The 13,311-nt window shown below is 40.4% G+C and overlaps 1 protein-coding gene across 1 annotated transcript in view; it reads right to left on the bottom strand.

The window, feature by feature from the left end:
• LOC135202248 (uncharacterized) overlaps positions 1-13,311 on the bottom strand; it is a 224,928-nt gene that overhangs the window by 43,721 nt on the left and 167,896 nt on the right. The window contains 4 exon segments of the mRNA XM_064231528.1: positions 132-309; positions 2,379-2,440; positions 10,229-10,401; positions 11,880-12,024. Coding sequence (XP_064087598.1) covers positions 132-309; positions 2,379-2,440; positions 10,229-10,401; positions 11,880-12,024 — 558 coding nt within the window.

Raw genomic sequence — 13,311 nt, 5'->3', positions numbered from 1 at the left:
AGTGAAATCACAGTTGACAGCTTTAGCCAACACATGGTTATTCTTTTTAAGATGGCAACTATTTTTTACATTACAATAACATCTTTATATTCGATTCAATAACTAAACTTCATTATGCCTTAGGAACTTACACTGCACATATGACAAGAGAAAGAGTAGTTATTAATTTCTCTCCCAAGGGATGAATCCCCCTCTATTTGACCATAATAGAAGGGTTCTAGCTCCACAGCATCTATCTTGAGTTGTAGTTTTTGGGGGGTAGGGGTAGTTACTGGCTTGGGTGGTACTGGCGGTGTAATATCTCTGGGTCTGGAAAACCAGAAAAATATCTTAACAAAAGCAAGAAATAAATTAATTCAAACTGATATTCAAATTTATCAATATGTAATCTAAGCTAGTGTACAGTTTGAGAGTTGGTTTTACCAAAGCTTCATAAAAATAAATATAATTGTCTGCAATATTTTCTCAAGACACCAGGTCACAGAGTTTTAAGTCACTGCAAAATGGCCAATTAGTAAAATTTGAGTGATCCAAAGGAAGAGGTGCTCTCCATTACAAGAGAGACTATACAAAATACAATGTTCTCTGATTACAATTTATTCCTTCATAGGAGAGTCACCCGTTGGAGGGAACTGGCTTTGGAGCAGCTTCATCTTGAGCTGGCCAGGAAATCATCAAAGACCCATGCTGCTTATGCTCATCATCTTGACACGATAAGGCATTAATATTCTTTCACTGGCATGAATGGCAGTTTGTATGCCCATTGTAGGTTACTGTAATTTATTTCCCCAGCTGATAAAAGTTATTTATTATCCTGACATTTTGGTAGTCTATGCTACCATTTACAAAACATGAATGGCACCAGGGGTATGTAAATGGCATTTTTATACCCGACACGTTTTAAGAAAAGGGGGCAAATTTGTTTTCTGGATGTCACAGCCAAGGAGCACTGCTATTGGCTGAGAGTATGGCTGAGTGAGAAAGATGCAGACTAGCTGGCACTGGGTGCTTCTGTTCTGTGGGCTCAACATTCAGAGGAGAGCGGTTGTTGCATTATCTCAGGGGCGGACCTCTTTGTTCTCCTGACGGTGGTTGGAAGGAAGGTCTCCTAGATAATGGTTGAGCATGGGTTCCACTGAAGAATGGAAAGGGCCTCCTTGTCATTAGGGGTGCTGCTGCTGTGTTCTTCTAATGCAACATTGGTATATACTGCTTTTCATGTATGGATGGCAATCCTTCTGGAGAGGCAAGTCGTTATCTTACCGATGTACGAATTGTGGCATCCATTCTTGGGGGTAAGCACTTAGTAAACTACTCCTCTATCTTCATGAAGTACTGGGCAGTTCTCTGATCCTTATAGCAGGTCAGAAGGTAGACTGTTGTGTTTACTTCAGTTTGGGTTACATATTTCGGTTAAAGGACTTAATCCATAACAGAAAGCTGTCCTTTAACTGAATCTTTCTTAAACCAAAGGATTTTCCCTTAAGAAGTAAAGGAATCAATGAGCCCGGAGGATGTATTTCAGGGCTGCCTTATTCTTGTAGTCAGCGATCATAAATTCTCCGTAACCAGAGGATGTACTTCGGGCTGCCTCATTCTTGTAGTTAGCAATCATAAATTCTCTGTAACACAGTTTTATGCCATCCTGATGCAACACAGCTTCCCAGCTGATACCACCTGTCAACATAAATTCATTGACACTTATGCAACTTGACAGTAGAAATACTTGTTGCTGACCAGAGTCTCGGCGACATGCTCAAGTTCTTTGGAGGTGGCACTCCAGGAGGAGCAGTGGGAGAGGTTGTGGACAATTTAAGCACTTAGAACCGAGATTGTAAATTTGTCAGGCCATTTTCCATTACCACTGATCTTGGACAGTTTTCAGTGAAACTTTGTTAAAAAGGATGTCTAAATGAGGATGCTATTGTCAATGATTCTCCCTTCAATTTCCTCAACATCTCCATGTAGCCTCCAACTCTCCAGATGAGGTAAAGTGAGACAAACTGTGAGAACAAAAACTGCATTTCCTTCATCTATATTTACTTTGTCTTTTGTACAATTTCTGCATGGTAAGGTCATTAAATCCTTATTAAAATGCAATTCATTTGTTTTAATTTTAGTGTTTTGGAATGGAACGATCCAATTTCCATTAATTCTCGAAGGAAAAATCTCCTTGGGTTAAGGAATTTCAGTTAAAGGACAGCCTTCTGGATTGGATTATGATTTTAATATACATTTTGAAGATTAAAAATCAGACAACATTTAATACTGGCATATAAACTACAATACTCTAACTGTACAAAAGTTGTTCATGAACTCTACAAAAATTCCTTACTTCCTTGATAAAGTTATCTGTGATGTAATAAAATATTACTTACGCAGTTCCTCTGTTCCGTGGAGTTAAAACCACCTTGTTTGTGTGATCAAGAGGTGATCGTGCCTGCAGAGATGAAAAAATATATATATTCATTACATAAATTGTGTATGTTAAGTAATGTGATGATGGCAAAGTTGCACAAATCTTTTATATTATCTAATCTTACAACTATCCCATAAAGATATACAGAAAACCCTATACAGCCTATGCATGCTTCTTAGTATCAAGACAATTTCCACACAGACTTTTGCACCCGCTGGGGTTAAAAATAAAAAAAAAACATGTTGATGATATAGAAAAAAAGTGGAATGTGCTAAAGTGTTTACTTAAATGTTGATTTATTATTAACATTATTAATATTCAGATGAACCCTATCCATATGGAACAAGCCCAAAGGGGACATTGACTTGAAATTCAAGTTTCCAAAAAAATGGTGTTCATTAGAAAGGAGCAATGAAAGGTAATAGGAAATACGAAAAGAACGAGATCACTTATTACAAAAGAAAAAATAAACTAACAAATTAATCAATAAATAGATTAAAAATGCAAGTAAATTATTAAATTACAAGAAGAATTTGATTAGGGTAGTAATGCACTGCATCTTCAACTGAAATATTGAAGTAACCAGCAACCCTCTGGTCCCAAGAGTGCCAGTTATGAGAGATTTTACAGTAATGTATATTAGGGATAATTTCCTCATTCTTGTTTTCTTTTCAGTATATAGTATGTACACTATTTTATAAACATTTAAAAAATATACCAAAAAATTAGTTTAAAAATGAAAATTCTTAAATCAATTTGTATTTCTAATAGCTAACAAACCTGAGGTCTTAATAGGATAATCTTCTAGTGCCAGCTGGAAACTGGTTAAAAAACAACCAAAGATTGTAAAGCAAGGAATCTGTGCCATAAAGCGGGCAAACTAAACCCGTTTTAAAAGGACAGAGAGCAAAACGTGTTCTCTCTTAAAGGCAGTAACAAAGTAACTGATGCAATCACAAGATGCCAAAGGCATTGTGGGAGATCCCACAGACCTCTTGATCAAGCACATATAACAAGAGTTACTTGCGTACACAATTTTTTTTTAATTAATTTTACCGGTTTTCCAGCTAGCACTAGAAGATTTATCCTAATGTTAAGACCGAAGGTTTGTTTCATATATGAACAAACAGAAACTAATGATGGCTGATATAGACAGACCCAACACCAGTACAATATACTTGAAATATCAATAAAGGACAATTGTAACTTATTGACTAATCACTTAACAATCTAGTCATAGGAATGGAACTTGGTTATTAAGGAAGGAAGGAAGGAGAGATTCTGGGGCAACATATATCACCTGAAAATACCTGAACTTTTCATAAAGACAAAAATGATATTGTTATGATACAATAAAGTTTGTTCATACTTACCTGGCAGATATATATATAGCTGTATTTTTCTGAAGTCCGACAGAAATTCAAAAACTTCCGGCACACACAGTGGTCGGCCAGGTGGTTAGTACCCATTCCCGCGCTGGGAGGCGGGTATCAGGAACCATTCCATTTTCCCTTATTTTCATATTCATAATTTTTATTTCCACTGTCCCCTGAGGGGATGGGGAGGTGGGTGGGTACTTAATTATATATATCTGCCAGGTAAGTATGAACAAACTTTATTGTATCAGACAATATCATTTTGTTCATGAAACTTACCTGTCAGATATATATATAGCTGAATCCCACCGTTGGAGATGGGAGGGGACAGAATAGAAGGATTTTGGGAAACAAATGCATGCAGATGATTTACATCTTGGTTCCACCTGTTAGCATTGCTGGCTTCGTGGTTATTGCCACGTAAGTCTGCTTGTGCTACTAGAGTTGCCAGCGAGGTAGAGACCTATATAGCTGGTGCACTCCAGATGATCTGTCAACAGGGGCGAGACCACGACGTGACTAGACCATATTGACCATACCATGAGGGCTAAGAAGTAAAATAAATATATATATAAAAATATATATCACCACCTGACCAACCTAGCCAAAGTTAAGGTTGGTGTTAACTAAGGCTTAAGAGTTAAGAAGTCACCGTTGTCGGCGACTCAACTACTAAATTAAGAGCTCTTCCTAACCATTTTCTACAGGATAGGATGAGTGGTACTTCTTGCCCCAAGATTGTGTCTGCAGACACGTATGGCCCTAGCGAGCAGCAGATCTCATATGCCATCTTCACATCTCGCAGGGAGTGTGAAGTGAACACTGAGTTGCTTCGCTAAAACATGGTACTCAGGATGTTGCTGAGTGCCATGCTCTGTTGAAATGCTTCCGAGGCCGCGCCCTCACCTCGTGAGCATTCAAATCAAAAGATTTCAAATCTTTGTGCAAACACAATGAAGGAGCTTTTTTGAAAGAACTCTTTAACAATAAAGCCAGGGTGTTCTTCGATATGGGCAAGTCTGGTCTTTTCGGAACACTGCAGATTGTGCCGTACGACTTCAACTTTCTTGAGTTTTATGTAGATAAAACTTGAGAGACCATGACAGGGCACAGGACTCTCTCTGGCTCCTGCCCAATAACTTGTGCCATCCTTTGCTTCCAAGCTCCTGGCCCAAGACAAGACGGGTTTCCATTCTTAGGCCACAACGAAGGCTTAGAGAAAGCAACCGCCTTGTGTTCTCTAATGCCAAAACTTCTGACGATGGCTGAAAAAAACCTCACTAACCCTCTTTGTCGTATCTAGGGTGGTTAGAAAAAGGCCTTCCTGATCACGTGCAAGAAGTTAACAGGTAGGAGATGTTCGAATGCTTTGACATCAAGAACTTCAGACTATGTCTAAGTTCCATATTGAAAGCTTCGATCTGGACATGCACAGTCAGTCCGTCTGTACTAAAGTCAGGTGACCGACCAGTTGACCAGTCAGACGAATCAAGGACAGCAAGGCTGTACCCTGAAGACCATAAGGCACTATACTTCGCTGAAGGATGAGTGTCTGGATGCTGGGCGATTCAAGCTAAGTCAAACCTTGGGGGGGTGATCAACGCAACCCAACGTCGTTAGCGAATCAACTCCTGAGCCACTCCTGACTCGAGCTTCTGGTGCCAGGAGAAAGGAGCGAGGAGCAAAAAGGCGATTCAGTCCCGAAGGACGAATGCCTGACAGTCCAACCTGGTCTCATGTTAAACGATCATCGGGGGTGTTATAAACGCAACCGACTTCGTCAACAAGAAACTCAGGGCTACTATATGTCTCCTGATCTCGCACGAGTGTCTGACTCCGAGGAAAACAGGTGAGACAAAAAGTAGATGGTGAGCGAGTTTCGAGATTCCACAGAACTCAAAGATCGTGAAGGGCTTTGTTGTTTGACAGAAGCAAATCTTCTGAGACCCAAAGGCCGTCAACAACAGATTTGGAGTATTCTTTAATAGTTGTGACTGCCAGCTTATCCCATTCTCTCAAACGGAAAGGGAAGACTGCAATCTATGCTGTCAAACATCTCGATAGTCTGAACGTAGTCAGACTCAGAGCGGAGAGGTTATAGGTACCTTTCGTGTTAAAGTAGACCGACTCTCTCGGAAAAGGTCCTTGGAAGGACGTGATCTCTGTGAATCTAGGATCTTGAAGGCCAACATGGGGCGATTAGCGTCATTGTCGCTCCCTGTGATGGGTATAAATCATCTTATTACATTTCCTAAGCATTTGAAAAAAGAGGAAAAGAGACTAAACATACATCCCCGTTCAATATCATAGGATGGCGTTTAATGTTACCGCTCCCGGATCGAGAATAAGGGAGCAGAGAAGAAGAAGCCTCTTTGTCCTCAACCTAGCGAGAGATGAATGAAAGGACGTCCCTAAAGTCTCATAACTCTCAACATACTTCTAAAGAAGATTCCACTCGGAAGTCAGTAGTTGCTGCGTCGATCGAGACGATTCGTACGGACTTTTGCAATCCTGTAACGAACCTCTAGAGGATCGTTACATTCTAACGCCTGTTGTTATAATAGGCTCTTTCTCGTAAACCCGAACAGGGACCGAGAGAAGATACTTCCTAAGATATGAGAGAGCTGTGGAAGATCAGAGTTGATAGGACCACTTGGTTCCAAAAACTCGTTTCGAGAACTGGAGGGGTACGACTGAACTTGCTTCCACTTCCTTTCAGATTTATGATCCAGGACATCTGAAACCCTCTCCAGATGTCCGGCACCTTCTTGCTATCACCTCAAGTGATACTTAACGCACCGAGAGATGTTCAGAATCATTCCTAGATCTTTAATAAAATTTGCCCAGTTTCCCGGTAGGAAAAAACTGTAGAGGTCTGAATTGCAGTCTATTCAGGGAAACAAACTTTCTTTAGGAAGGAAATGGTCCCCAGCAAGCTCATCCATTCCCTTCCCCCACAGTATGTTTACTTCCCTAATAAGGCTGCGCTTTGCCTAAGCAGAGCATATAATAGTGCAATGTTGCGGTAGACTCGTAGTCCTATACCGTGCGGTAACGAGCACCGAAAGGAGTAAGAGATTATCTCGTAGAACATAGTAAGGCAAAACGAATGCAATGTTTATTCATTCATGTAAGAAATCCCCTCAATCTAAGGCTAAAGTCCGTGATTGTATGCAGAGATCACAGTTAGGTTCAGTCAATCCCGCAGGAGAGAGAGAGACTAACTGCCACACAGAGTAGTTAGTACAATCCCGCGGAGAGAGACGTAACCTACCGCGCATGACAGCGAACGCGCTGGTACTGGCTCGTTTGGACTGGAGGAGAGGACAGTGACAGCAGCAGCTTACGATCGTCGTCTCTTAACTTTATGCCTGGGTGCCAGCTACCCTATTCTATGAAGAAATAGGTCCGTTATTTTTAGCATAAAGAGACTCTCAAGCTGGGTATATTTTAATCGAAACAGAAAACGCTAAATATATAGATGCGTTTGTGTCGTCATAACACTACCATACAACGGTAAAAGATAAATCGGAAACTCCTGGAAGGCTGCAGGGAGAGTAACGATTAAATGTCCTTAAAATAATAGACAATAGACCTCTCGGTTGCCATCCGAAGAGGTAAACTACAGCAAGCGTAAATGACTTGAACCAACCAGTAGTAAAATAACGCAAGGCAAAATATGATATTATATTACAATAAGTTTTTTCATACTTACCTGGCAGACATATATACTATAGCTGAATTCGGAAATACAGCTACATCATATCTGACAGGCAAGTTTCATGAACAAAACTCAGAGAATTGAAGCGGACAGCTCAAGCTTCTTATGTTATTGGACATAAGCGTTCATTGACGTAGTCTACAAGTCTATTTCTTGTACGAGTCTGCGAATGATGAATGAGAGCTCTTCCGAATCTTGTCAATAAGAGCTTATCTGCTTAAATGAGAAGTTTGTCAATGAGAACTAACCCATTTACGGGACAAAGAGATATTTTGTCAATGAGGGGATACCCACTTACTTGACAAAACGATAGTATATTGTCAATGGGGGAAATTCACTGAATTGACAAAACGTAATCCAGGAAGTCGAGCATTTTATCGATTCCCGTCTCAAACGAGGAAGGGGCAAGAATCCTGTTAAGAGACGGCTTACGACAGGTAGAACGACGATGTTCAATTCGGCAGCGTAGTCCCGACTAGGAACTAACAAAATCTATCATCTGAAAAGCCCTTTCAGATGGGCTAAAAAGCTTGCAAAATTATCTGGGAAGAGGAAGAGAAGAAACTCTCCAACCAGCCTCTCCCGTATCACAACTAATGCCTGCTAAAGCTTAAAAATTTATTGGCAGTATGGCAAAGGGAAGTCCTGTCTTGCGCTTTCCTGAAGAGCGTCCTTTTGATGATGCCTTTTGCAAGAATCCTACGGAATGTTGCCGGAGAGTCCTGACGTGGGCAGGACGTCGAGCTTTTACATAACCCATAGCTGCCTTACCGCAAAGTCTTGACTGCGGTAGAGCAAAAGAGATCTTTCCTTGAGCTTTCCATAACTCCATCCAATCCTGGACTTTACGAAAAGCAATATTAACTGACAGAGACCTCTATAATTCACGAAACCCGTGGTCTTGCTGGGTTTCGAAAACGAAGTTGCCTTTCACTTTAAGCTTCCTCCGAAGCACTGCTTACTTCACATTCTTCGCAGGCAAGGTAGAAGGATCACCAAAGGTAGGTAAAAATCTTTAGGCCCAAATCAGCTTGAAGAGTTAAAAGAAACGTTCAGCAGGCGACACACCTGGTGAGCGCTGGCACTGGCACATGCTCGGCGTCCACTGGCGCGCACTCGGCGTCCACTGGCTCGCGCTCGGCGTCCAATTGGCGCGCGCTTGGTGTCCACCATCCGCGTGCGCTTAGCGTGCACCCGCGCACTAAAGAAATTAGCCTGGCGTCCATCTGAGCGTCAAAAGAAGCGTGCAGAAAAGCGTCACGCTCCTGAAAGGCGTCAATGCAACGCGAGAGAAAACTGCTTCAGGGAAGAGCGAGAGACATCTCGGAGAGAAAAACCGACTGCACGAAGCAGTCTCAGGTGAAGGGTTGATCGTGTGAGAATACGCGGGGCGTAGGGAACGCCTTCTTATTCTCACAGCAACAAAGCTAGGACGTCCGCGCTCAAAAGCGTCCTGCTAATATGACTTGCTTTCCCTTTTCTCGGTGGAAAGACGTACACGAGTTTCAGGCGACGTTCGACCTTCTTACTTCTCACTGCAACGCTTCTATTTAGAGGGCGCGAGTCCTTCCGAAAGCTCCAAACCCTGCGCAGGGAGGACGCTTCGGAGGACGAGAAGCAATCCTTCAGGATTCGTGCACGCACTTTGGCAGCCGGGAGTATCTTCAGGTCTGCCGAAGGCACGTCAGATCGGTGGGAGTTCCTCGTAACCCTCCCTTCTGGCTTTCGACATGCTCTCTCCCTGTTCCTGGGAAGTCAAGCAGAGGTCCCAGCCTAGAGGCGAAATAAGGCCGATCTGACGCAAACCCTCCCACTACACAAGGGGTCCACTGTCACTGCACTTAGCCACTTCACCTTTTGCTCTCCAAAGCCAGCACTTTCGATTCTAAGTTACGAATCGATAGAGTATCAGAGAAAGGTCAATACCCTCTACAAGAAACTGTTTAGGGGGCCCACCCGAAAGGCAACATTACAGGGTTAGGAGGGTAACAACTACAGAAGTAGCACTCTTTCACCACAATGATAGGAGAGCGAGCACCTTAGATTCCAAGACAGATGGAATCTATAACGTAAAGGCATTACCTCACGAGACATTTATAGCCCGTAGGCCATTACTACGGGTTAGGCAAAATAAAGTACAGGTAGGTTAGCCTACCCAGACTTTTGTTTACTGATTAATTGCGTACATACGAATCATACGTCTTCCTTACGGAATTAGACAGTCTACACTCTTACATGACAAATCTCCAACAAAGAAGCAAGACCCTTAGCCCTCGTGCATATCGAGTGCGGAACTACCGAAGCTTTCGGTAGCCACACCCTATCTTAGCAGACAACACCCTCTGAAACTAGCCTAACTAGATTCAGATATACAAAAATGAATCATATTCAAAACAATTTAAATAGCGTATGCCTAGCCACAAATCCAAGTCAATAAATCAAAAGACAATTAGGATATTTAGCGCAATGAAGTTTCCAAAATCCTAAGATGGAGGTACTGAAAACAGGTGTTTCCAGCACCGGCGACAGAAAAATTATGAATAGAAAATGGGAATGGTTCCTGATACCCGCCTCCCAGCGGCGGGAATGGGTACTAACCACCTGGCCGACCACTGGTGTGTGCCGGAAGTTTTTGAATTTCTGTCGGACTTCAGAAAATACAGCTATATATATATCTGACAGGGTAAGTTTCATGAACAAAATGACACTTACAGTGGAAGGCATATCCATTATAACTTGAGGACTGATAGTGCCTGAACTTGGGTTATCATGATGATAGAGGGTTGAAGGGGCTGGCCAAGTTTTGGGAACATGCTGACTCTTGTATCTCCAGTTGTGCTGTGGCTTCTGAGCTACAAAGTCTAGTAGATGCAAAACACCAGGATCTAGAAGAAAACAATTAATTGAAAAATCTGGCCATATTCATGCAATGAAAAAATTAAATTGTTGAAAAATACAATGGCTTCTTCATAAAACCCATAAATTACATTAACCAAATTTCATGGTCAAAATTCAACCATTCAATGCTTGTTCCAAAGAAATATAAAAAAGAAAACAAAAAGCAATTGGTCTCTAGCAAGCAACATGATGCACAGTGGATCCCGTCTCCAGCATTTAATAACCTAAGTATGCACGATTTCTGACCAATTAGATCTAAGAAATCAATTGAGTTTGGGAGCAACTTCCTATTATACACAATGTATTTGTTTCAAGAAAATTGTTTAAAAAATAGACATTTATTGTACTTTTTTTTTTTTTTTTTTTTTTTAAATACCTGCCTAACATGAGTTGTAAACTTCTGTGCTAGCAGGAGGAAAACAGGGTACAAACACTAAAGTTTTATCTACATCATCTGGATGGGATGATTCATCATAATAAGAGATGTATTAAAAAAAAAAGTAAGTATAAATCCTGTTTTTGAAGAGAATCTTACCTCTCTATAATGACAGCTGATTCCCACACTGAAAACTGAGGTGGGCAAATGTAAGAGGACACAAAAATTAAACCCCCTTGAGAAAAAACATTCTACTAGAATGAGACACAACTTACTTAATGATTGGAATCAATCACCTGGTTCCTCTGAAAATAGATGGAGGTTCCCTTGCAACAAAAACCCTTCTCAATCTGACAACAGTGAGAAAAAAGACCCTGTGCCTAGAGCTGCATAGCAACAACAATAAAAGAATGAAGGTCCTTACCTAACACAAAACTAGACACCCTTACACTCCCCAACTCAACATGCCTAACAAAATATGAACAATGAAGGAGACCAACCTAATCCATTCACAGGATATGAGTATCCCAACTGAAAAAATGGACAAAAGAACTTTGCAATCTTCAAATTGAATTTCTACATCAACTGAGCTGCTCTTAAAACCTTCCCTAGAAAGAGGTTTCTAAGGAGAGAGAGAGAGAGAGAGAGAGAGAGAGAGAGAGAGAGAGAGAGAGAGAGAGAGAGAGAGAGAGAGAGAGAGAGAAAAAAGTTTCCTCAACTCTCACTTTGTGGAAGTTAGCCTTCAATAGGGTCGAGAAGAAAGAGTCTACATTTGGCTTTCTGGGGCTACATAAAAGGTTGGAATCTTAGATCACTTGCCCTTCGAACATTAAGTCCATTAAGGATTAACAAATAAGATTTCATTTAGGAATCGGCCACAACTCCATTTAGGAATTAGCCATAACTTTGAAAATGGGGAATAAGATATGAAATGATTGTACTTCATATCTACAATTCAGAGATAGCACCCTTCCTTCATTAGGAATAATCTTTACAGTCATAGTTCCAACATCTTGGGCTATCAGTTTGCTTTTTCCATATTGCCCAAACAAATTTCTGATGAATATACACAGCCAACACAATACTTACTTTCAGACTCTCTCGCTGTGAGGTACGTAATGTGTTCTGTCATTGACGTGTACGCCTGGGCGGCACAGTGACCAAATCTCTCACGCCAGCCCAGTTCATCAAGAACAATTTGAACTTGCTGCAATGTTAGCTGCGACAGTGTGCTCTGAAATACATTGAAAAATACAGTGAGCTACGATAATACATTTACAGCTGATGTATAAAGATAAAAAGTTTGTTACCAGTAATTATGACCTCTTGACATACAGAAAAACCCACGCATTCGTGGACTCATAATTCACAGACTCGCCTATTTGTGGTATATTTCACTGAGAAATAATCATAAATTACTGTATTTTCATATAATTTTTGTGACTAAATGCCCTTTTTTTTATATAAAACTATCAAAATACTCAGGTATAAGCATTTTTAGAGGGTTACTATTTGTTTTAGCTATCAAAATAGGCAGTTGTAAGCATTTATAGAGTGTTTTCAAGTATTCATGGATTTTAACTCTTCACAGGGGGTGTCTGGTACCCAGCCCCCACGAATATGGGAGTCTCCTGTTATGTAAATAAAATTGTTAAGTTTACCCAGGCCCCCACGATATGGAAAAGGTTCTCCTGTTATGTAAAATTATTGGAAGTGAAAACGGTGAGGAACAGCCACATTCTTCAAAGATGGGGATAAAATAAGATCTCTTTTCTTGAGTCTATATCTTGATATACTATAGTGTTAGAAGATACAATTAAAATCCTTCAGCTTTTCCAAGGACTACTGTACTCATCATCAAAGGGAATGCAAAGATCAAGCAGAAACCTGATATAAATATTCTGTCCACAAAGAAATATTGATTTAGTTACATTCCCTCTGAAGATAGGATAGTAAGCTTTGTTAAGATTATGGATTTTAAGTGCATCTCCAATAATATATCGTTATTTACTTCCCAAAAAGGGGTCTTATTTTACCATCATTACTCAAAGTTACAACTGTCATCCACTATGGCTGTATTGGCAAACAGATTGCTCGTGAGTTATACTTTGAAAGAAAACATAACTACATTGCAAGATGCATAACTATTCAAAACCTTATTTGCTGTAAGACATTTTTATAATGGCTACAAAACAAGTTAACTTACATTAAATTCAATGCATACAACGGCTGTACTCCGACACGAGGCTCATTAGCTGCTATTGAAACAATATAACTATACTGAATACATGAGCTTCATTCTCTACAATTCTCTTGTACTATAAATATAACAATTAATATTATAATCTAAACAAAACACTATAAAACATTACCAGTATTGAGAAAAAAAAGTGATAGTTAAATGAACGAATGGATGATAATGTAGGAGAAAAAAAAATGTTGCTAAACCTTGGAAGAGCAGCTGAAGTACTCCACACACAAAAAAGCCACAGAGATGAATTTACTAGGCTCATAAAATTCC

Source organism: Macrobrachium nipponense, chromosome 30 (genome assembly GCF_015104395.2).
Source record: "Macrobrachium nipponense isolate FS-2020 chromosome 30, ASM1510439v2, whole genome shotgun sequence".
Classification (NCBI taxonomy): Eukaryota; Metazoa; Arthropoda; class Malacostraca; order Decapoda; family Palaemonidae; genus Macrobrachium; species Macrobrachium nipponense.
Note: the sequence above shows the minus strand (reverse complement) of the source record. Positions and strands in the feature narration are given on the sequence as shown.